Genomic DNA, 25113 nt, shown 5'->3' with positions numbered 1-25113 from the left:
AGTGGTATGCATAGAACTGGCATCTGCCAGTTCGAAGGTGGGGCTGGGGATATCTTTATGTACGAGGAAGGGTGCTCTTACTCCTCCTGTTGCGTTTCTCCCACCAGCACTGTCTTTTAAAATGGTCCAGTGTGGCAGCAGCATACCTTCTTGCAGCCCTGGTGCCTTCTCAGACCAGAAGTGCTCGGTGTGTGTGCTCGGTGTGTGTGTGAGGGGTAAGAGCACCCTCCCCCATCCTTAAAAGATACCCCCCTCACCTTTGAACCAGCTGAACTACTGGACATTCAAACCATTTTGGAGGCTTGTAAAAGGGCCTCCAAACCAGTTTGTGCACCTAGCCAATACTGCAATCAATGGACCGATGTACTGACTTGGTATACAGCAGCTTCCCATGGGAAGGGACCACAGCTCAGGTACCATAGGTTTTAGAGTACAGTGCCTGTTTAAAACTTATGCAAGCAAAAAGTCCTAGGGTTCAATCCCTGGCATCTCAAGGTAGATTCTTGCCTGAAACCTTGGCGATCTGCTGCTGTTCAAAACAAAAGAAAAAGGAAAGGGCAATCTTCGGGGCAGTGGCAACCAGAGAGAGATAAGTTGATCTGTGGCTAAGAACTCAGCGTGTTCCTGAGGGCACCAGAAATAGAGTGGTTGCTAGCCAGAATGTTGAAATTATTCCAATTTGGGAGGCCATAGAGCAAAACAACTAAAAATTGTCATTAAGATGTCCACCCAATTATAAAGTGCTGCATTTTTATCACCCTCTCTTTCCTTCAGAATATAACTGTTTGGTGGTGCTACTACTATAGTCCAGAGTACTTTGGTTTCTTTTAAAAAGAGGCGTTTGTTTTTACAGTCTGCATGTTTGTACACAAAACAATAATACTACATTTAAAAATATGAATAATATAAAGAGGCCATTTGTTTGGGTTTTTTAATTGCAACAGTGGCTATGGATCATGGCTATCAGGGTGGGCAAGGCTGCAGGAACTGTCATGGCGAGTGCCTGCACTGAATTTGTGACTGCACAACAGATGTTCAGTAACGGAGATTTAGCCTTCTGTAGATAGTTTGCAGCTTTGACTGTTACCTTACAGACAACTCCATCATATGGAGGCTAGTGCCATAAACATCTACCTGAAAACTTTTTTCCCTCCAGAGAGAAAGATGGCAGAGTGCATGTGAAAACAAAGAATTAAAATGTTGCAAGGAATCCAATGAAGAAAGACCCTTTTTGCCTTAAACACCAGATTCACATCCACTTTGAATGTTTGGTCTCAGACCGTCAAGATCTCTTCAGTTTCTTATGCTAAGTTAAACAGTGGTTTGGCTTTTCAGCTCTGGTAGCTGCTTTTGACAAAAACTGGAAAAAAAGCCCTCCACGTGCATGGGTCTCTAGCATGCATATACACTGCTTCTTTAGATTATTGCCACATAAAATCTTCACCTTTATTTAAAAAGAAGAAGAAGAAGAAGAAGAAGAAGAAGGGACAAGACAGCAGAGCTGGATCTTACTTGCATCTTGAGGCTCAAAATAAAATTTTTACAATCTTCTAACTTGAAACTAAAACCAATGAAAAAAGTTGCCCTGATTCTGAGAGAACTCATCACCAGAAACAAGCTCTCACCTCCCTGAGTGGAATTATGAGGTGACAGGCCTCCTCTGCCTTGCTAGCGAAGCAGATATAGTTGTTGGAAACGAACATCTGGCCAAGGATATGGATTTTGTTGAATGGAGTCCACAAAGTACAATCTGTGTGTCCATCAAGACGTTCATCCTTAGGTAATCGGAAAGTAGCACGGTACCACTCATTTTTGGCTCGAGCATCGAGATCTCTAAAGAAAAAGAGAGAAAATGAAATATTCACCTAGTGGGAAAACAATACATTCACTCTACATGACTCCTGAGCCACCTAATGGTGCAACTTGCCTAGGGAGCAAGAGGCTGCTGGTTCGAATCCCTGCTGGTATGTTTCCCAGACTATGGGAAACATGATATCGGTCAGCATCAATATAGGAAGATGCTGAAATGCATCTCATACTGCATGGGAGATGGCAATGGTCAACCCCTCCTGTATTCTACCCAAGAAAACCACATGACTCTGTGGTCGCCAGGAGTCGGCACCGACTTGATGGCACAACTTTACTTTAGATGACTCCTGTTTTTAGGGATGTCTGTACCTACTGCTACTGTGTCAATATCAACAGCTTAAGTGTTATTATCCCTCGGAGCCTTTCAAAAAAATTCTTTATTCCCAATGGGCTACTGTACATAAAAGGTGATGGCCAATATCCAGGCTAATAACATTCAGACTAATAACGTGCAGAATAACATTCTATGCATGCAGCTGGGAAAGGCAATTTTCTCCAATCCCCCCTTCCCTCTGCAGCTGCCTGTGCCTCTAGAAAATGTCCCTGAGGGTCCCACAATCCTTAGGGACATATTTTTGGGAGGCACAGGCAGCTACAGAGAGAAGAGGAGATCAACTAAAAGCACCCCGTTGCATGCATGATATTATTCCTCATGTGTGACACTGGTCTAGACACCATGTTAATAACCTGGAACAGGGTCCCTCCACTATTATGCAATGCAGTTCAAATAAGTTAGCAACAGAAAATCTAAATTCTGAAATCTGAATAGATTATTAAAGAAAGTACTTTATTCTGAATTTTATAACCAGAGTTAGGCTTTGTACTGGATTTTCTTCCCTGGAATTTTTGTCAAAGTCTGGACCTCTGGGATAGAATCAAACATGAGGCATACAAGACACTGCAGGGAAAACAGGCAAGGTGTCTACAATTCTGCTCCAAAAAACAAACAGCCAGCAAGATCCAGTCCAGCATGGATGCAGCACTAATGTGTGAAGGAATCCTCAAAGTACATTGTACCCAGTTCATTTCTCTGCCACTCACCACCTCACGTGTACCGAAACGTGTACCTATAGAAATTACCTAAACATGTACCTATAAAAACTGAAATAATAATAATAATAACATTCATTACTTGGGCTCATTATGAGGAGCGGGAAGTCTGTCTGTACCTCCTACATCTCCAGCAAGTCCTTCCCCATCCTCCTAACGGAGTAGAGAGAGATGGATGGGGAGGGACACAGATCTCCCATTCCCTGTAATTACCTGGCATATCAAGTGAATGACTGAATGCATGTTAGAGGAATAGCGAAACACAGGGCTGTGTCATGACTTATACAGATCCATTTGCATGTAGGTTCTGTAGCCATGGTGGGCCAGAGTGAGCATATAATCTAAAACTAGAAACCCTTGCTATTGGAATAGCCCTAATAGAATGGCTTCATATACATGAATTTCCATAGAAGTCATATTTCCTATTAAGTATAATGTTCAAGTCAGGGGTGTGAGGACAACGAAGCAAGGGGGAGGTGACCATCCCTCAGCTGCCAGGGTCTGGGGGTCTGCCAAGGCACCCCCTTGCCCACTCCCACACCCAGCCAGCAAAACAAAAGCTCGCTGGCTGGGAATGTGAGGCACATCCCTTTCCTCCCCAGCCAGTATTTCATTGAATTCATTGAAACATTGGCTGGGGGGGGGGGGAGTCCAGCCAGTGAGCATTTCAATGCAACACTTGTTGGGGAGGATGGGAGAGGGTCTGAATGGACCCTCTCCTGGGCATTAGCCACATCCCCTGCATCACACATCAGGTGCAGGGGGCGTGTCCAATCAGCCCCTGCATCTAATGTCAGGCGTAGGGGGTGTGGCTTGGGGTGTGCACATTTTCTGTGTGTGATTAAAAATAAAAAGAGGTGGGGGAGCCACCAGCAGGACTTTGTCCTCCAGCCACAGGCAAGCTCCCTACATCCCTGGTCCAAGTCAAAAGATTCCTAGACCACGGAAACAATATGTCAGAGGGAGCGTACCTGGGGATCATGAGAAGGGGTTGGGAGCTTTGTTGGGTAGAAAGCCAAACCCCAATTACTAGAAAATGTCTCTCTCATGCTTTCTGGCTTCTGTAATTTCTGCAGCAGCACTGGTGGGGAGGGGAATGAGAGAGGGAAAACAAGCCCTGGCTTAACGGTTGGGAGATTTAAGGAGAAAATGCAGAAAGCTCTGCTGCTTGGTTCAGCAACTGTAGTTCAAGCCAAAGCTATTGCCAGTTCTGACAATAGTGCTCTGCTGAGGGTGGGGAGAGGGAGGACTAGAAACTATGTTCAAGAGAGTGGGTGAATCCACATGTCCAGTTTTGACCTACGTATGTTTTAACTAGAGGATGAATGCACATTTTCAAGTGTTCCTTTTGTGCCCATGAAGGTGAAAAATGTGCTCTAATTTTCTCTTTTTTAATTATTTCCTTTTATGAAAAAATCAAAAGGTGACAGTAACAGGATACTGAAGACAACACAAGATCTCCAAGTGTGAAGATTCAGGATACAATCCATGCCATGATCACACTTTAAACAATTCATTGTGTCTGGGATCAAACAAAACTTCACAATGCTAGCAAGTATGGACATTTCATGATAATACACAAACTTTCTTTTACTTTCAATTGTGTTCCCCCCAAACCCTGGAAGAGAGAGACATACACAAACATACCTCTTGAGTGCTGAGATATTCTTGAAAGGTTTGCTGGGCTTGGGAAGCAATGTGTCCTCCACAAAACCTTTATTATCAAGTAGCTGCCGCATGGCAATGTTAGCTAGCTGTTCCATCAACTTGAAGGTCTCGTTGATGTTGAGGAACATAGAGAAGTAGAGCTCACTGTCCCTAGTACTCACTTTGATGCATTCAGGGAACAGGAGAGTGGCGTTCTTCTCCAGCTGAGTTACATCCACCCACTGGACTATTAAGGTCACTAGGAAATATGCAAACACAAACTGCCACTCACCATGAGTCTGCTAACAGACATTTTAAACAAATGAAAGCCTAGAATGCTTACAAGCTACCTTTTTCTATTTTCCTGATTATAACATGACTCATCAGTGTTCTTCTACCAAAAGACAGTAATTGAACTAGGAAATGATGCAAAAGGTTGGCCAGACAATATTTTTGGGGCCACTGAAGATGCAAAACAGCTAATTAATCAAGAGTGGGCCACAGGCATGCATGCTTCTCCTCCCCACTCCCTTCTGAGATGAGAATCCCTGCCCTCTCCACTGAGTAAATGGGTTAGCTATGATGTCAGGAAGGATGTTAATCATAGTTAGAGTTAACCAGCTCAACCTTGGATCCAAACCCATCTTAAAAGAGGCAATAATATCAAACCAATTAAAAGTGTTAGGTGTCAGCAGGCTGACAGCTTACCTTCTTTGCCCAAAAGGAAGGAATAGAAACAGAGATGGTTAACAGTCAGATACAGCCAGCCTTGCCTGGGGACACGTCCTTTCCAGTAGCTGCAGGAGTAATAGTTTACCAGCTTCTCTACTTCAGGCATTCCAAACTGCTTCCGCATCTTCAGTTCTGCTTCCTTAAATTTACCTGGATCTTCTTCCCCCTGAGGTTGCTGATTCTTATTCTCCTCAGCAATAATGCCCTACAGGAAAGAAGAAGAAAAAAATAAGTAGAAACCTCCCCACAGAAAGTGAGCTTTGGGGTTATTCAGTTATTGCTGATTTGATAATCATAGCCCATAGGTCTGATACTTGAGGCTAGCTTCTGTTGTGGGTATGTACTGCATTCCTAAGCAATCAAAACTCAGTATTTTGTTGTTTTGTTCATGATGACTCTGCTTGTTGAGTGGAATATGGTTGCTCAAATGCACAACTACCCAGTGAATACAGCCAGTGACATATTTAGCAACAAGCTACATGTATATTCAAGCTCACACAACTGTATGAATTTTATTTTTTTTAATGTTGTACTGTATTAATTTTATGTTCTTCTGTTGTCTGTGTAGAAAGACCTTGTATTTCTCTTATCCATAAAGAAAGCTATACAGGAATCAAGGGAGCAAAACTGCAATGAAAGAAAGGAACACGTACATCCAAGAGAAAAGCAAAGCAGCAGTGGTCCGCCTACATTTAAACTAAGAGGACACAGGAATGCCTCCACTTGCACATGGAAGGAGGTGGTGGTTTTCGGCAATCCCTTGTTCCCTCTGCAACTGCCTGTGCCTTTTGAAAATGTGTTGCAATCCTCAGGGGCATTTTTTTTGGCAATCTCTCCTTCACTCTGAAGCTACCTGTAGCTTCTGAAAATATGTTGTTGAGGGTCCAACTACCCCCTCAGGGACATTTTGTGGCATGGCACAGGCAGCTGTAGATGAAACAGAGGCAGAGAATCACCAAAAATTGCTCTTCCCTCCACTCTATGTGCATGCTACTCTTAGCCTGGACGTAGGCCAACACATCTGAGCAGGAGGAAGAATAGGTGAAAACTCCTGGAAGTCTGTTTAAACTGACCCTTGGCACAAAACACAATCATATAGGTGCTGTTGGTTTTAACCATATAGTGCAGGGGTGCACAAGTCAAATACCCTGGTGGGCCAGAACCGACCATGATGTGGTAGGCAGGGGCTGAGGTAAATTTTCAGCACAGAAATTTTCAGCACATTAATGATTACATTAAACATGATTAAAAATATTAATGAAAGCAAGTATTAGTTACCCACAGCATGAGGAGGGAAGAGGAGGCTCCTAGCAACCTTTCCTCTTCCTTGTCCCGCATACACTTTCAATGCCTTCAAAGGTCAATTCTGAAAGGGGGCTGACCCCCACCAGGTCCATGGGGCAAGGCGGCATTTTGTACCTCACCTCAAGCACCACAAAACTTTGGGCCAGCAAAAAGGTCCCTGTGGACCGGATCTGGCCCCCAGGCCTTATGTTGTGCAGGCCTGATGATATAGTGGAATGTTAAATTGCCCCACTATTTTATTGTATCAGTTAAAACATATATATCATAGATAACTGTCTCTTCGTGCACTACCCTCCCTCCCTCATAATATAAACTGCAAGCTTGTTTCCCATACTGAGCTTCACATGATGATTCAGATTCTGCAGCATATAAGACTCTCTCTTCATTCTGGTGCTAAAGATTGAAAAAGTCTGCAGGAATAAGTGCCTTTACATGTATCTTGCCCTTGACAAAAGTAGTGATGTCTTCTTCATTATCAAAGATGGCGAGAGTCTGGAGCAAGTTATTTTCAAGCCATTCCCAGTGCTTTGTGATTTCCTTACGAGATGAGCCTAATAAGAAATGAAGAAACAGTAATAAAATAGCAGTTTCTACTCTCAAACAATTTACAGCATAAAAACATATAACACTATGCTTGATCAAGGAAGTAACTGCTTATCCAAGAAGTGCAGGACCTTTAGAGCTTGACCCTCAGGGGGAGATAGAGAACCCTCAGAAGTTCACTGTGACTAATTTGTGAAGCATTTTGCAAATTAAATCATTCATATCCATTCCAGCTGGACTCCTGTTATTTACAGAGTGTGTAGGAGGTTCTTACTCCTCCTTCTGATGAGATTTTTATCATCATCATCATCATCATCATCATCATCATCATCCAGCTTGTTCTATCTGAACATACAGACAAGACCTTGGGTGACAGAGTGTCACTGACCACATACTTTGGACCTTCAGGACTGCCTTCTCTTGTTATGTTCCCCCTTGAGTGTTGAATTCAACATCTAAGGTCCTGCTCAGACTTCCTCTACCTGAGGTGTGGAAGATGCCAATAAGGAACAGGGCCTTCTCAGTTGGGGCACCGTTTTGCGGAACGTCCTACCTGCACCCCACACTAGGTGTTTGCAGATGTCAAATAAAAATGTATTTCTCTTCTGAATGCTTTTGGCATGGGACAATTGCTTTTTATTTTCTGCTACTATGTGGGATTTATCCCCAGCCCTCCAGTCACTTTTTATTTTAAACTGTTGCTGGTTTTATGGTTTAATGCTTAGTGCTTATTAGTATTTATTACACTGCCAATATGTTTTATTGTATTGCATTTTGATTTCATTTTAAATTGTATGTGGGATTTTTTTGGCAAGCTGTTTTATTGCTGAAGAGTGGGGTATCAAGTTTTAAAATATGCATATCTATTTTATGATAAAAGTAAATAAAGACTTCTTAATCACTATGTTAGAAAAAGCCTATATATGGTATGGATGAAAAACAAACTTGTGTTAGAACCAAAAATTCCACTTTGGGTATCTCCACTGGAAGTTATATCTAGAAAACAGAAAAATATGTAACAGACATGGCCTGCGTATCGACAACTGCTTGTTCCCCAAGGTGCAAAATATGAACTTAAAAAACTAGATCTTATGCAGGATTGGAATATTTCTTGGTTTCAGTATCACCAGATTAGCACCTTATTCAAGTAAAAAGGGTCTTAATCAATCAAAGTCAGAATCTGAACAACAGTTGCGTGACAAGAAAGACAAACTAATTTCTAGGATGTATGATCTGTTATTATTGGAAGATACAAGAACGGAAATAGTGAAATCTTCAGTGATTAAATGGGCTTGGGATTTTGGTTACAATATAGACTTGGAGAAATGGGAAAAACTATGGATAGAAGACATGAAATACACTGCCCTTAATTTAAAGGAAAATAATCTTGATGTACAGATGGCATCTAACTCCTAAGAAGTTGGCTTTAATGTACAAGAACATGTCAAACAAATGTTGGAAGTGTAAAAAAAGGAGCGTTCCTATATACATTTATGGTGGACTTGTAATCAGGGGCGTATCTAGGATAGGGCAGGCAGGGCACGTGCCCCGGGCGCCACTTGAAGGGGGCGCCATTTTTTAAAATTAGAAAATGGCCACCGAAAACAAAATGGCCACCCACATGCTCAAATGGACTCTGTGAGGCCCTAGGCCATGCCAGGCCTCACAGAGGCCATTTGAGCATGTGCGGTGGCCATTTTGTTTTCAGCGGCCATTTTTTAAAAACAAAATTTATTTTTAAAAATGGCCACCGCACATGCTCACAAGGTCCCTGTGAGGCCCTAGAGGCCAGAGGGGAAGGGGAACCTTTGCAGACCCCCCCCACGGCCTTTAGGAAGCCCTCCAAAGGGGCTACAGGTTATTTAAAATAATAATAATAATAATATAAACAACGGTACACATATTTAGTTCAGCACTAACAGAATCAGGGCTTGTGAATACTGAGATGAAGCTTATGAGCTAGGGTTGTATTCACTTGCTCTTACTTTGCTTCTTGTGATAAGTGAGTTAAATGTGATGTCTTAATAATATGGCTACTAATGGTGAATTTGTCTTTGAATCAGTGTGAAATCCTTGGTATTAAGGCCCACTGGGAGTTTCTCTCTTTCTCTCATTTTAACTGTCTTTCTTAAATAGTAGAATATATTGCAAGTAGTGACACAGTTTACTCTGCATATCCTTTAATTATTTTCAGAGTATCTGGGAAAAGTCCAATTCTCCATTTATTTTTAAAACTTATGTAATAGTGATGCTACAATGCATAGTAGAGAATTAGACAGGCACTTCTGTTTAGTTTTCCAAGTACACCTCCACATATTATTTGAGTATTTCATGAGCCCAGCATACTGAAATTTGTAGTTTTGCAGCATTTTTCGGTCTGGCTATATCCACTGCTGAATAGTTTTTGAAATATTAAAAGATTAACAAGCTTGACTTGTATTTTTCAGCTAATATTATGGTAAAGTTACCTGAAAGATGGGTGTCAGATGTTTGGACAGGGGGCACAATTTCTGTGCTTGCCCTAGGAACTATTTACCCTAGATACGCCTCTGCTTGTAATAAGTCTAAAGACTGTTGGGATTTAATATACAATGAGCTTAAGAAAGTGTTTAAAATGACTTTCCCTAAAAGCCCAGAAACAATACTATTAGGCATTGACAACAGTTCATTGCCTAGGAAATACTGGGTCCTCTTCATGTATCTGACAGCAGCAGCAAGATTGACATTTGCATACAAATGGAAAGACATCCATTGCCCGAGGAAAGAGGATTGGATACTTAAAGTGTTAGAGTTGGCAGAAATGGCCAAGCTAACAGCATTATTAAGAAATAAATTTGAATCATTTAAAAGGGAGTGGGACCCTCTTCTTATTTACCTAAAAACATATTATAAAATGGATTTCTATCAGGCTTTTGAGTGGTAACAAAAATGTTTTAAAAATGCCCTAGAGCTGACTTTCATACGATTTAACTGGGGGTGGGGTGGGGGAGAACGATTACATTATAGGCAAGACTTCGGTATTGTAACTGATATTTGTTCTAATGATGAGATGGAAGTCCTCTTGTCTTTTTTTGTGGGTTTTTCTTTTTCTTTTTTCTTTGTGTGTGTGCATGTGTGTATCTTATGTTGTGAAAAATTGAATAAAAAGTTATTTTTTAAAAAGAAGTTTAAAAATCAATCAATCAAATGAAACCCATTTCTGCCCACCAACCCCCACCCGAACGTTCCTGGACTGTCCCACTTATTCACCCATTCTGTAAGCCAGCATGTTGAATGAATTCTGTGTTAGTCTTTGGTTTGAGTCTGAGCTCTGTCATAAAATCACTAGATGATCCAGTGCAAGTTAATCATTGTAAACTTCTGATTTAAACTGAGAAAAAAAGTGGCCTGCATCACAGTACTGTTGTAAGAAACACACAGAAGATAAAACACTTGGAAGTTACTACATTAGCATGGCATAAACTAGAGTGTTGGCTTTGTTTCATCTGGGAAACTGAGGTCCACATCCTTCTTTGACAACAACACATTGGGCTAGTCATGGTTTTTCAGCATAATTTAACATAGGACTGTGAGTGTTACTCTGAGAACACACAAAAGGAAAAATTTCATATTGTAACTGCTTTCTTTGAAAAAGAAGTACAGGACTAATGGAAAACATTTCTGCAAGAAAAGCACTTGTTAGGAATCTTTTTCTTTAAACTTCCTACCAAGATGGTTTTGTTTTGTTCCACCCGCTGAAAGAATTCTGGCTGTGCACAAAAGCCACATTCCAGAAGTGCATGCCATATATATATGACCGACATGGATACCCAGATTCTTCTGATTACCTGTATTAAAAGTGCCCCTAAACTGTTCAAAAAGAAGTCTGGGGAATCACTGCAAGACCATTTAAAAGGGGGAAATTGAAGAAAATAGCAAACACCTCTCAGTATTTCCCCTTTAAAACCTCTTGCTTATTTTGATTTGTAATAGTACTTACCACATGCCACTGCCCAATAGATTTGAGAATCCTGTGTCTGGTGCAAGATCCTATAAGGCGCAACTCTAGCACTGGAGTCCAAAACCACATCAAGGGTTCCCACAAGCAGACCTAAGAAACAAAGATGCAGAGCACAAACATTATGAATCTGGTCTTAGAGGAAGGGAGGGGTTGATTCAGATGTCACACAGAACCTCAGCTTATTTCTTGTAACTTACATGCCCTTATCTGAACCCATGCCATGGAAATAACCGCAGTTTATTTATGGCCACCTGACTAAGGTCTGGACCCTAGGTTTGAAGTTGACTTGTCTAAGTGAAACTCAACCTTAGTTCTGCATTATGTCCAAACCTACTCTCAGAATAAACCATGGTTTGTTTCTTTGACTCCTCTCTCCAAGAGCTGCTGCTCACAGAGAAGCCAGTCCAGAGCAGTAATGAAAAATGGCTGCACTAGGCTGTGTCTCTCACTGATGCCAGAAAAAAACCTCCCCTAATCTGCCTAGCAACGTCTTATCTCTCCAATCTCTACCTAGAAACAAAGTTGCTGTCAGGATTCACCTTTCCTTTTAAATCTAGAGGCTTTTAGCAAAGTCAAGTAAAGACCACTCTGCCCTCCTGCACTACTTTCACCCCCACCTGAGCTGAAGTACTACAGCAGCCTGCTGTCACAGCAATGGGCTGGATATTACGGGGCGTGCTGAAATCCATTTCCCAACATGATTTATCTCTCTATTTTGTCCTGTAGTCTATTCTTTACAAACAAGAGCAAAGCTGAAAGTTCCTCTTTTTCTTGCCAGCTAGCCCAGTGGGGTGCCTCACTGCTCCCCCTTACAAGGGAGACTTGTGTGAAATGTTTGTGGAAGGGAGAGCAATACAGACCTTTTGGCCAGCTTTCTAGTATCTCTCTGCTGACAAAGCCCCAAGGAATATGAAGAACAAGCATTCAAGAATGAGGATTCTTCATATTCATAAGCCACGATGTAGGTCTGCTCCCCAAATTGTGCCTCCTCTTTCTCTCCCATAGCTTTAACACTTGATAGCAGTCCTGCCCTAAATTTTCTCCCCCTCTTTCAACAGTAAAACTGCATCCACAGGAAATTTTCCTTTGGTTTCCTGATCTATCCCCACAACTTTCTCTTTTTGGTGGGTCCTGTCAGTCGATCTCTCCTTTGTTCAGGTATGCAATTCTTGACAGTTTGCCTTTCTTCCATTTTCTAACAGCAGTCCCTTTTGCCTAACCTCTTGTACTATTTAAATCCAGATCACCTATTTGTAATTAATCCTGTCCTTCCATTACTTCATTCCTCCTTCTGGTTCTTTTCAAAATCTCTCAGCTTCCCCAAAAGACATCAGTGTGGCTTTCTGCTAGAGTAAGAGTGGCTAAGAAATAATTAATTGTGCTTGGTGCAAGACTGCTGCTGCTGGATGGAAGGATTATTTATTATTTGTTTATTTGATTTCTATATTGGTCTTCCAAAAACAGCTCAGGGCAGTTTACATTAAAACAAGCTGGAATCAATTAACTATTAAAATCAAAAACTGTAAAAATAACATAAAACCATTTTAAAAACAATTAAAACAGTTTGTAAAACCCTGGAAAACCAGACCGAACCTTAACTGTTTAAAAACCCTGGAAGGCCAGGCCAAACAGATAGGTCTTAAGGGATCTCCAGAAAGCCAATAATGATCTCAGATTACAGATTTCTGCCGGGAGTGCATTCTGCAGCACAGGAGCAGCTACAGAGAAGGCCCGCCACTGAATCGCCACCAGACGTGTTGGTGGTAATTGAAGATGGACCTCCTCAGATACCTTAATGTGTGGAGTGGATTGTGTAGAAGAAAGTGCTCTCTATGGTAACTCATTCAGGGCTTTAAAGGTAATATTTGTATTATCCACTTTGTATTTTTACTGGAAACGTATTGGCAGCTAGTGCAACTGTTTCAAAACAGGCATAATATGGTTTCTCCAGGTTGCCCCAAAGACCAATCTGGCTGCCGCATTTTTAACTAACTGAAGATTCCAAACTACATACAAAGGCAGCCCCACATAGAACGCATTGCAATAGTCAAGCCTGGAGGTTACCAGCTGATGCACCACTGTTTTGAGGTCGTCCTCTTTAAGGAATGGACGCAGCTGTCGAATCAGCTGAAGCTGATGGAAAGGCCTCCTGGCCATAGCCTCCACCTGAGAAACCAGGGTGAGGCCTGGGTCCAGGAATACTCCCAAGCTGTATGTCAGCCACTTCCGGGGGAGTGCAACCCCATTCAGGGCAGGAAGATCTAACTCATCCCTCAAATTCTGAGCCCCTACAATGAGCACCTATGTCTTGCTTGGATTCAGTTTCAATTTGTTATCCCTCATTAAGGATGTGCATGGAACTGGTTGGAGGCCCTTTATGGGCCTACGAACCGGTTTGAAGAACCGGTGGTTCCGCTGGTCCGACGGCAGGGGTGTGTGCCTCTTTAAGGATGGGGGAGGGTGCACTTACCCCTCTCACCGCTTTCCCCCCACCAGCACTCCATTATTTTTTAAAATCTATGGGGCAGCAGCGTACCTACCTGCCACCCCTTCCCCCGTTGTTGGCCAGAAAGGAAGAAGTATAGTCTGCGCATGCGCCCACTGTCGCACTTGTGCGCTCACCATGCACATGATGTGCGTGCGTAACATGCACAGTGGGCACACGCGCAGACTATACTTCCACGTTTCTGGCCAACAAGGGGGGAAGGGGTAGCAGGGAAGTATGCTTCTGCCCGATGGATTTTGGAAAACAACGGAGTGCCAGCGGGGGGGAAATGGTGGGAGGGGTAAGTGCACCCTTCCCTGCCCTCAAAGAGCCACTTCCCCGGCGTTGGACCGCAGCTCTGCAGTTCCATGCACGTCCCTATCCCTCATCCAGCCCATTACTGCCTGTAGGTAGGCATTTAGGGAATAAATGCCATTTCCTGATGATGAAGATGAAATGGATAAGTAGATTTGGGTGTCATCAGTATATATAACACCCAGCACCAAATCTCTGGATCACCTCACCCAGCGGTTTCATGTAGATATTAAAAAGCATTGGTGACAGAATAGAGCCTTGAGGGACTCCATATAACAGCTCCCATTCTGAGGAGCAACTTTCACCAAGCTCCACCATCTGGAATCTACCCAAGAGATAGGAGCGGAACCACTGCAAAGCAGTGCCCCCTATCCCCAACTCCCCCAGGCAATCCAGAAGGATATCATGGTCGATGGTATCGAATGCCACCGAGAGATCTAAAAGAACCAGCAGAGTCACACTCCCTCTGTCAATTCCCCGGTAAAGGTCATCCATCAGGCCAACCAAGGCTGTCTAAACCCTGTAGCCAGCTCTAAAGCCAGTTTGAAATGGGTCTAGATAATCAGTTTCCTCCAAAACTGCCTGGAGCTGGTTGGCCACCACCCTCTCAATCACCTTGCACAACCAAGGGAGACTGGAGACTGGCCTATAACTATCCATCGCTAATGAGTCCAGGGAAGGCTTCTTAAGAAGCAGTCTAACCATTGCCTCCTTCAAACAAGAAGCACCCTCCCCTCCCCCTCAACGATGCATTTACAATATTAACCAGACCGCCTCCAACAATCTCCCTGCTAGAAAGAAGCAGCCAAGTTGGGCAAGGATCCAGAAAACAAGTGGTAGGCCGCACCGCCCCAAGCAGTTTGTTCACATCCTCAGAAGTCACAGATTGAAACTGATCCAATCTAATACTGCAAGAGGGATTACTGGTCACCTCCTTCATGGACCCTGCAAAAGTAGTGGAGTCCAAGTTGGCCCGGATACAGGAAATTTTGTCCACAAAGAACCCATTCAAAGCATCAAAGCAGAATGTTTCCGGGGACTGGTTTAAAGCAGAAATCAAACTCCTCTCAACCCGGAACAGTTCTGCTGAACACAAACCTGCGGATGCAATGCTTGCAGACCAAAATCTCTTTTTTGCCGCAAGCACCACTACAGCATAAGTCTTCAAATGGTCCTATGCTGCATCCTGTCAGACTTGAGCCGGGTTCTCCTCCACTTGTGTTTCAGTCGCCTACCCAGCTGACTAAAGATTAGCACTGTAACAGCTCCTTTGCTTTTTGCAGAGAGCAGAGTGTGTCCGGAGGACTCTGGAAGTGGATGGAAAGAGTGGAAGGAGCTTGTTCCAGGAGAGCCTGCCTCCTCTGTAATTAGAACCAATGGTTGGGAAGTAGGTAATAGTGCGAGGGCCTGCCAGAAGCAGGGCAGCCTGGAATTGCATGCAGGCCCTTCATGGGAGTTGAAGACAGTGGTGGGCCAATTACAAGCCATGGTTAAGAGAATCAAGCCAAGACTGGTGATCATTTGCAGTACTACTCTGGTTTATTTCGGAAACCCAGGATAAATTTTACTGAGGTTCCATGTCACGTCTGAACCAACCCAGAGAGAAAACTACCAAATAATGTGTGCATCCCATGTTTATTAAAGGACAGAATTTCAGTTAGGATTTGAAAAATTGATGCACTTCCAGCCCTAAAGAGACGCATCAGATAAACTGGTAACTTAGTGCTACTGTGGACAACTCAACTGTTAAGACTGCAAGTAATCCTATAACAAACCTAATTTTCATATATTTCTGCTCTGCTTTATTTTAGGAAATAACGATTTGCTTTTGACTAAACAGAAGGAAGAATCATTTTGGAAATGCTTAATGGAGTCTTAAACTGAAAAGAAGTTTATGTCTTAAAGAAATGCAGGGAGATCAAGGAAACTTCCTTGCAAGGATGGCACAACAGAAAATAATAAAATAATACTTTAGAGTAGGAGAGGACTCAAGAATACATGGAGATTTCACCACTTCTAAAAGGCACATTTATTAAAACAAAACGACTTTACTTAATCAGGTCAATGCCTTGCCATTCAAGAATCAGGGCCAGTCTTCAGCCATGAAATGAAGCGTGTAGTTGCTAATATGTTAACTAAAGTGATAGAAAGGCACTGATCAGACACTGAAGTAGCAGAATTGCTTGTTCTATTCAGTCCAAAGGTGGAGAGTCTCTGTTTGTTAATAACTGGAATACGAAGGTTAAGCAAGAAGCAGCAGCTCCATTGACTGAAGCAAACCAACACACCTCCCATGGCATTCACCTAATATCCAAGTCCTAGGCGGAAACTCCATTCCCCTTATCCAGTTCCTAGCTCTAAATCTGCTCACATCTCATATACCATTGTTCTTTGAAAAATATCAGGGGTACATTTTGTGTAGGTTTTCTGAAGTATTTTCTTGAAATAAAATACTATGCACCAATATTATGCACCACGTGCATGCCTGACCCTTGCCATTCATGGCTTATTAAATCTAGTAAGGAGGGGATTTTTAGCTGGGCCCAGCAGGTTCTAAATGCCTCATTGAGAGAGGCAGTGGTCCCAGCTTCATTGAAGCAAGCTATTATTCGACCACTCCTAAAGAAACCCAGTCTAGACCCAGAGGATGTAAACAACTATAGGCCTGTGGCCAATATTCCCTTCCTGGGCAAGGTGTTTGAGCATGCACTGGCTGACCAGCTCCAGAAACCCTTGGAGGAAATAGACTATCTAGATCCATGACCTTGCAACACACACACACACACACACACACACACACACAACCTGAAATGAGTCCACAAAGTCAAGGGGCTAAGTTTTGCATAAGGTCTGGTGTGCAGTTGAAAAAGCAGACACTTGAACAATGAAGGTCTAAGAGTGAAGGAAACACTGCAAGGTATAGTACCTGCAGAAGAGTCGAGCAAATGTTAAACATCCCTCAATTAACAATTCATTCTTAAGGGAAGGGTGCAAGATCGAAACCTGCACAATAGTTTACAAAATAAACCCTGTAAAGTCAGATCGGGCAATTTTGTGATACTAGGCACATCCATAGGAGATATAAGCACCAAGCTGTATCTGTTTATAAGTTTCATGATTAATTAACTGCTAAAAACTGATCCTCTTTCTATGGTGGTGACAAATCTTTATGACTACACAAAGAAAAGGGATATATCCACAGCAGCTTACCATGAATCAGGGTCAGTGCATGGTGACCCCTTGCTGATCCCTGAATAGCAGGCAGTATGCATGGTCAGAAGACCTGAACATTTGGACATGAAGGATTAAAAGTGCTGAAACAGGCCACCCAGCAGGGGTCCCTCTAATTTTTATCATCTCTGTGAGGAATGAGTTTTGTTCTGGGAGGCAGAATCAAGGTACTGTGTGCACACATGCATTCAGAATGGGGCCTTCCTAATTCAACCTGAGCGGGATCTAAAACTAACTGAACAGACATCAGAAAACTTGTGACCGCGCACATGTACGCACACCTTAGAGGGAACAGTGCCACCCAGTATCTAAAATGAGATCCTTCTGGACATCTTGGAAATCTGAAGTCAATAAAACATCCATCTTAGCTGACATCAATCTTATGGCACACAAGACCAAGAGATTTTGGGACCAATTCAATGAACTCCAAAGCATATACTTAAGTCTGTGTCTTTGACAACACTTCTAAGTAGAAGCAGGAGAGCTTACACAGACTTAGCAGAACAGCGGCTTCTCATTTCCACCTACATTACACAGCAAATCTTCTGACATCAGTAAACCATGTTTTAAAACACATTCAAAAAGATAATGATGTACCTTTACACAGTATAGGCAACTTAAGCTTTGTGTTTCCATGTTTATTTCTAAAGCTGTTTGAAACCATAACCTCCAGTTATCAGGAAGCTCAGTATGTCCAAATCCAGATAATGTTTCAATTTATTGAATTTCTTAAATTCTAGTTGTCCTCTGACTTCACAAGCACTACATTTGTACAACATCACAGCCTGATGTTGAAAGCTGAAATACAATACACCTGTAGCCCAAGACACACTCCCTGCTAGAAAACATCAGGAATGAAGCTTACTTCATAATAAAGGCCAGCATTCCAGCATGGAACAAACCAAGCCACATATGGGGCAGAATGCTGGGCTGTAGGAGTTCTGTTGCCTCTTCAGGCTTGGATTTAGGGGAAGGTACACCCATTAGCAGCCAGGAATATAGCTATGTTTGCAGGATGCAATATTCAATGGCCGACATCCATTCAGATGGACCCTCTGCCAATGTGCTAGGGTTTTCTGTTGTGCAAGGGGGACAGGTGATTTTCAGTTATCTCTCTTTCCCTGAGCATCCTCCAGTGGCTTCTGAAATTACATCCCTGAAGACTGGGGCATCCTCAGAGAGACAGTTTCAGGAGGCACAGACAGCAGCAGACAGAAAGAAAGACTGCTGAAATTTGTCTCTTCCCCTTCATGCAATGGAAAGCCCTAGTGTGTTGGAGAGGGTTAGTCTGAATGTCAACTACTGAATAGTAAAATGAATCAAAATGTGTCAATGCATAAACCAGTGTTTTTTTCATAGCTTTAGCGTTTCCCCCCACCGCGCCGCCCAACCTGCCTAAGTCTTCGGAATAATGAGATGAGCTTTTTAAAAAATCAAGTAAAGTTTACAAAGCACACCAATAATAACATAGTATTTATTGGCCTAGCCTGAATGATCAGATTTTTTAAAAATGGGTCACACTTAAAAAAGGAATATTTTAACCACATTTAATCATGGCATACTTCACAGGCTCATATGCTCTCTTTCCCTCTCTTTTACACAAATTTCCTCTTCTCTTTTCAGCATTAACCATGGTGTAGCATTAAAACTGTAATAAGATTAACACTAACTATGATTATCTTTAAACAGGATTTGTAATATAAAGCTAACCATGGAAAACATTAGCATCAATTCAGACATAAGGATACACCACGGTTAATGGTGAAAAAAATAAGGGGGTGGCTGAGATCACATAGGAAAAATCAGGGGATGCAAAAACTTGCAGGGTACTTCCAATCTTTGGTGTTGAAGAGAACAGCATTATTTCTGCACTGAGTAGATACTGAGTGATCTGTCTCCAAACAAGTTCTTGAATAATTAATTTTTCAGGAAGTAACATGTTGCTTGCACCAGTGATGTCACAAGCACTACTGAATAATAGGTGTCCATGACACTCTCATAAACACATTCCACAGAGCACTAACTGAAGCAATGAAAACATTGGGTGGGGTGGGAGGGGGGTCACATGCTCACAGTGACAAAATAGAATTTTGTTGGGAAAATGTAAACATTGTTTTCCTATAACACTTCCATGAGGAAAGGCATTCAGATCCTCTATAATGAGAAATGACTATGCATTAATTACTTTTAAACAGACAATCAGTGATGTGAACAGGAAGCATTAGTGATCTCTTTGAATACCATATGAGGCAAAAACTTACACAAGAACAATATCTCCCAAGGACTGCAATGTCTTTTTGCTTATGACAGCACACACTACTGTAAAAACTAAGCATCAGACAGTCAACCTCCCCATATTATTTATTATTAAAACTTTTATACCGCCCTTCCAAAAGGCTCAGGGCGGTTATTATATAAGGAGTCCTGTACCTTTAGCAGCCATGTTGATGCAAGAATTCAGCAGGTGCAATTTCTCAAACTTCCAAAGCATTGTAGCATAACTTATATACAGGCGGCCCTCATTATTCACAGATACGGAAATTGCTAATAACAAAATCTTGCATCAATGGGAATTGGGGGGTTAGGTTCCTTGACCTTAAAAAAGGTCCAAAAAAGTAGAAATAAATGGAATAAAGCATAGTACCATACTCTCCAATCCTCCAGGTCTACAGAAAGCTGCCCCCCACACCCTTTGAGGGAGGTTCCCCCCCCCAAATTATTAGGATGTTGTTCGGTTGTTTTTTTTTTTTTTACAAAGAGCCACTAAATGGCTCCATGCTAGGGATGTGCATGAACCTGTTCGCTGTACAGGTTTGGAACTCCATGTTCAAACCGGTGGCTTTAAGGAAGGGGGAGGGTGCACTTACCCCTCCCCCCTGCCCGTGCTTCCCCCTCTAGTGCTCTGCGGACAAATAGTCCCGTGGGGCGGCAGTGTACCTCCCTGCCACCTTGTTGCTTCTGTGACTTGAAGTGCCTTGCACCTATGACGTGTGCATGCACAGCACTTCTGGTCACAGAAGCAATGGGGCAGCAGGGAGGTACACTGCCACCCCTCAGGACTATTTATCTGCAAAGTGCAGGAGGGAGAAGCGCATCAGATGTGTGTGTGTGTGTGTGTGTGTGTGTGTGTGTGTGTAAGTGCACCCTCCCCCATCCTTAAAGCCACCCGCACACCACCATCGGCTCGAAGGGAGTCGGTTCTGTGCACATCCCTACTCTGTGCTGCAAAATGGGACCTGGAAATGACATCAGAAGTCATTTCCGGCCACCCAGGAACTGCAGATAGGCAAATTTTGCCTATTTTTAAAACTGCAGATAAAGTAAATGGGTTCCTACGACCAACTGTGGATATGCAAAACTGCAGGTGCTGGGACTGCAAATAATGAGGGCCACCTGTATACTTTTAGTTTTATAGGAACAATATGGCAAAAGACAACACTGACACTATTCCTGTGTCAATGCAGACTGTCTTGGCCCCACATCCAAACCTATCTATAGTACAAACATGTAGATATCATGTGGTGCACAGCCATGCACAGGTCTGATCTGCAGCATTTAATCCAAGGTCTTTCCAGATCTGCAGGAACAGACATAACACAAGTATGGGAGCATGTGGTGTGAGTAAACACAACCTGTATCTAGAACAGAGTCAATATCTGTCTCGCTTATGGGTGAGATAGGATGCATTAGTAATTTACAACATTGTCAGTGACTACAGTCAAGGAAATTTGCTGTAGTTGTGCAGAAAGCTAATCTCAAAATAGTTTCCTTTTAACACTAAGCTACTGATTTCTGCCAGCATTCATCTGAAAAGATTTACCCTCCCTGTTTAAAGCAGTGTATCACTGGAGTTTTTGAAAGCAAGATCCACCATACACTCTCTTATTATTTTGCCAAGTGCAACTATATATGTGTGCATATATATAAGAGAGAGAAAACAAGAGGATAAAGGCTTGGTTCTGACAATGTTTTGATTGCATCATTATTATGAATGTGAATGGCTATAACAACTGTGAAATGTAAGTCTAAATACAAAAGCATCCATGGATATCCACAGAACTCTTCTTGCTCTATCTTTTTAGCAGACATGATGGATGTTCAGACGCATATGGAATGGTTTGCAATATTCAAAATATGCATGGGATGCTGGCCTTTCAGGAGCTATGGAAACGTCCTCAAAAAGTCAAAAGCCTGCTGACATCATCCTGTGGGAGGGATCTACATGTATCCCAATGCGCATAGTCTTGGAGAGAGGAGGGGACGTCAGAGCTACTGCTCCGTACAGACTCGAGGCCACAATGTACAAGGGAGGCAAGCCTCACACACGCTCCAGCTCAACAACACCACTCTGGGGGGTTCTTTCTCCAGCACACGGAGACACACACGGCCCCGCTGGGGAGCAGCCCCTGGAGATGCTCTCAGCGCCCGTGCTACTACCTCGGGCCAGTGGCACGGCGGCTGCCATTTCACCCTGCTGCAAGCCGGGGGTGGGCGGCTCCTGGCCAGTTCCTTTCAAAAGCCCAGCAGGGGTGAGGGAGCCTCTCGCCGCTCTTGCCATCCTGGCCTTGCCCGGAGCCTAGGCCGCAACCCTTCTCGGGAGGCCCAGCCCATCCTCCTCCTCCACCACCACCACCACCACCACGGCAGGGAGAGGAGGAGCCCTGGAGGAGGGAGGCGACCACTCCCTCCTTGCGCCCAGCGGGCGGCTGACTCTACTCACCCGTCAGGCCGCCCCCTTTGCCGTGGCCCCTCCGCCGCTGCAGCAGGAAGAAGGGGTTGGCCCGCTCGGTGACCCACAGCGCGTTGGCCAGCAGCACCTCCTCGGGCGCCAGCCACATGGTGCGGGTGGTGATGGCGAGGAGGAGGAGGAGGAGGCCGTTGTCGCTGCTGCTGCTGCTGCTGCGGCCCCGCCGCCACCCGGCCGGCTCCCCCACTTCGGGCCCGGCCGACAGTCACAGGTGGGTCACGGGGGCTGATTACGTTGCCGCCGGAGCCCTGCAGCCTCCGCTGCGCTGGCCAGGCCGCGCCCTCTGGCGGCCTGGCTGCAGCACAGCCGAGCAGACCAGCCATCATCTCCCCACCCCCCGCAACTTGGTCATTGCAGGAGCCCGCGATTGATTAAAGTTATTATTCGATAAGCAATAACCAAGAGGGGCGGGGCGGGGGGGGGAGGCCTGGACCCGACTCGCTCCGCTTGACGCTGCTATTCTATGCATAGTTCCTGGAAGAGAGAGAATCTCGTGGAACTCTCCTGTGGTGGAACTTGCCGTGCAGCACCACGAGCCCAACGTCGTGCCTGTGGGTTGTCCGTCTTCAGAGAAAGGCTCATGCGCTTCCGGGCCTTCTCCGAGGTTCCAGGATGGAACTGCGGCATCGGCAACGGGTTCCACGGCTGAGTCTGGCTCAAGCTAAGCCCTGCTTGAGAACCATCTTTCCTTTCACCTCCACAGAAACTAATTCGCGGAACTCTCTGAGTACACAAAAAACGTTGGTAGCTGTGCTAGTCCATTAGAGAGAGAGAACATCCTAAAACCTCCCGCTTTATTAGGACCAACCAAAATGACACAAAGTCGTGAGCAACAAGTAGGATTTAATCCACGGCGGATTGAAAAATGGAGTTTAAAAAAAATCAAATTGGGTATTTTCGAAGTTGCAGCTGTAATCTTCTCTTTTTAAAGTAACCTAGTTTATAGTTTATACTGAAATCTTAACAATGCGAACAATATCATAAAACTGAATTCATGACCTTCTTATGAACCTATGAAAGGCTGCTTTCCTTTAAAGTGGGGAAAACCATCTTTGCCGGTCATTATACAGCCTAATCATCTGTGCGTTTATATCACGGCTTGATGGTGGACGCCAGAGCTTGGCAAGTCACCACAAATGTCATCCATAGAGCCAACTGGGTGACCTTTTATCCTGTCATTTAATTTGTTGGCCTACTTTCCAGTAGGCTTATGAGATCACCTGGCATTCTGTGTGTGTGTGTGTCCCCATATCAACTTTGCAGTGCCTGGACCACTATGAACCAAATCGGGTACAGTTGTCCACCTCAACAGCATAGTTGGTGATGATGTCACCCACCCTAATTCAAGCTGGCAGACGCGCAAACTTTTGAGGCACAAGCAGGCTAACCTGTGGACTGCCTAACCGATTTGAACCAAATTTGGTACAGCTGTAGTGAATGACATGCAGGGATACCTCAATGGCATAGCTGGTGATGATGTCATCCACCCCAATTCAAGATGGTGGATGCATACATGTTTGAGGCGCAAGTGGGTTGACTTGTGGACCGTTTAACCAATTTGAACCAAATTTGGTACAGTTGTCATGAGTGACACACAGGGACATCTCAATGATGTAGTTTGTAATAATGTCATCTACCTTGGTCCAAGTGGGCTAACTTGTGAATTGCCTTACCGATTTGGACCAAATTTAATCCAGTTGTAGGGATACTGAAAGGAAAGTAGGCAGATGAGTTCTTACTAGAACAACTTGTCCTTTCCCCAAGGAACCCAGGGCAGTATACATGGCCTCCTCATCCCATTTTATTCTCACAACATTCCCTGTGACATAGAGAGAATGACTGGCCCAAGATAATACAGTGAGCTTCATACCTGAGTAGAGATATACCTACCATTAATGCCTAGTAACTACCTGGTCTCTATAACTGGCTCAAAGTCAGCACTCTAATTATAAATATTTATTATGTTACCTACCAACTAAAGGACAGTTACTTGCATCTCATGGAGAACACAGATCTGCCCAGTAACTACATTAGCAGGGAGAGGAAAGTAGAGCAGTTAAAAGAAAAAGAAGGGGCAGATTCTAACAGAAGGAACACCGGAAAGACAAAGGGCCTTCTAGTATTGATTCCAGTCAGCTATTTCTATAAAAACTTGCCATGGCTGCAGGTCGTAAAAGCTCACTTATTTGGCAATAGTTTGAAAAATCTTTTATCTGGATAAAAAAAGAAAATGTGGTTAAATGTATACAGTGCAGCAATTAGATGCAAGCCACTGTTGTCAGGATAAGCAATATTAATATTGTTCATATCTATAGCAACCATTTAGTATTCACTTCTATTTAGGAAGTGTCTAAATAATAAATAAAACATTATTTACATTAGTTATTTAAACTGGCCTTTTTCTTGTTGATTTAAATTGCTGCTTTCAATTGATTTTATTTAAATCCACCCTGCTCATGACTTTGTGTCATTTTGATTAGTGCTAATAAAGGTAATACATTATGGTTTCTGGATGTGCTCTCTATAGTATCATGGGGCCACATTCACTTGGACCCTTCACAGATTAAAAGAGGGGCACTGGTATAACATCCCTATTGTGCAAGGATTACTGCTTAAGTCTTCTCCATTACATATTGAAGACTCTACTATATTTGTGTAGTGGCATGCATCCTGCATGGTTCTAAAAACCAAGGAGCTGTTCTTTAGGTTATGTTCTAGAAAAATATATAATTGTCCTACAATTTGTTATCAGCAGTTCAAAATGAGCCTTGCCACCAATAGGTGAAATGGCAGGTTGTGCACACGGTCCCTTAGTATTCTCAGCACTTGTTGTTATGATTAATCTCTTGGACCCAGGAGGGTGAGGAGGAGATGTAACTTCCAGAAATGTAACTTCCTTGGGGGAGGGAGCTGAATCCTGAAGACAACTCTAGCAGCTCCCAAAAACTCTGAGACAGCATCCTAATAGTAAAAATAGGAAAAGGTTTCAGAAAATAAGGACAATTGAAGCAAAAAGAAAAGACTTTCAGGATTAACATCCTCCTCTCTCTTACAAGATAGAACTATTCAGAAGCCACAACAGAGCAGAAGCAATAAGGCTGCATTGCAAATAGTTCCAGAAGAGGGCCACCATCTCTCTCCCCTGCTCCTTTAAGTGGAACAAGTGCACAGAAATTCAGTTACAGGAAG

The 25113-nt window shown here is 43.3% G+C and overlaps 1 protein-coding gene across 4 annotated transcripts in view; it reads right to left on the bottom strand.

Moving 5' to 3' along the window:
- Positions 1-22269, bottom strand: part of TBC1D9B (TBC1 domain family member 9B) — a 92859-nt gene extending 70590 nt beyond the window's left edge. For 2 of the 4 annotated variants that reach the window (XM_053298501.1, XM_053298503.1), the window contains exons 1-6: positions 21898-22269; positions 11126-11236; positions 7036-7154; positions 5275-5503; positions 4567-4825; positions 1626-1833 (exon numbers count right to left, since the gene is read on the bottom strand). In XM_053298501.1, the coding sequence (XP_053154476.1) occupies positions 1626-1833; positions 4567-4825; positions 5275-5503; positions 7036-7154; positions 11126-11236; positions 21898-22015 (1044 nt within the window). In that variant the 5' untranslated portion in view covers positions 22016-22269. Of the gene's footprint in view, positions 1-1625; positions 1834-4566; positions 4826-5274; positions 5504-6937; positions 6955-7035; positions 7155-11125; positions 11237-17774; positions 17857-21897 lie in introns of those variants that run through there. The other 2 variants (XM_053298504.1, XM_053298505.1) reach the window with 2 other exon arrangements.
- Between the last annotated feature and the right edge of the window lie 2844 nt (positions 22270-25113).

The sequence above is a fragment of the Hemicordylus capensis genome, chromosome 2 (genome assembly GCF_027244095.1).
Source record: "Hemicordylus capensis ecotype Gifberg chromosome 2, rHemCap1.1.pri, whole genome shotgun sequence".
Classification (NCBI taxonomy): domain Eukaryota; kingdom Metazoa; phylum Chordata; class Lepidosauria; order Squamata; family Cordylidae; genus Hemicordylus; species Hemicordylus capensis.
This window is presented reverse-complemented; position numbering and strand designations above follow the sequence as displayed.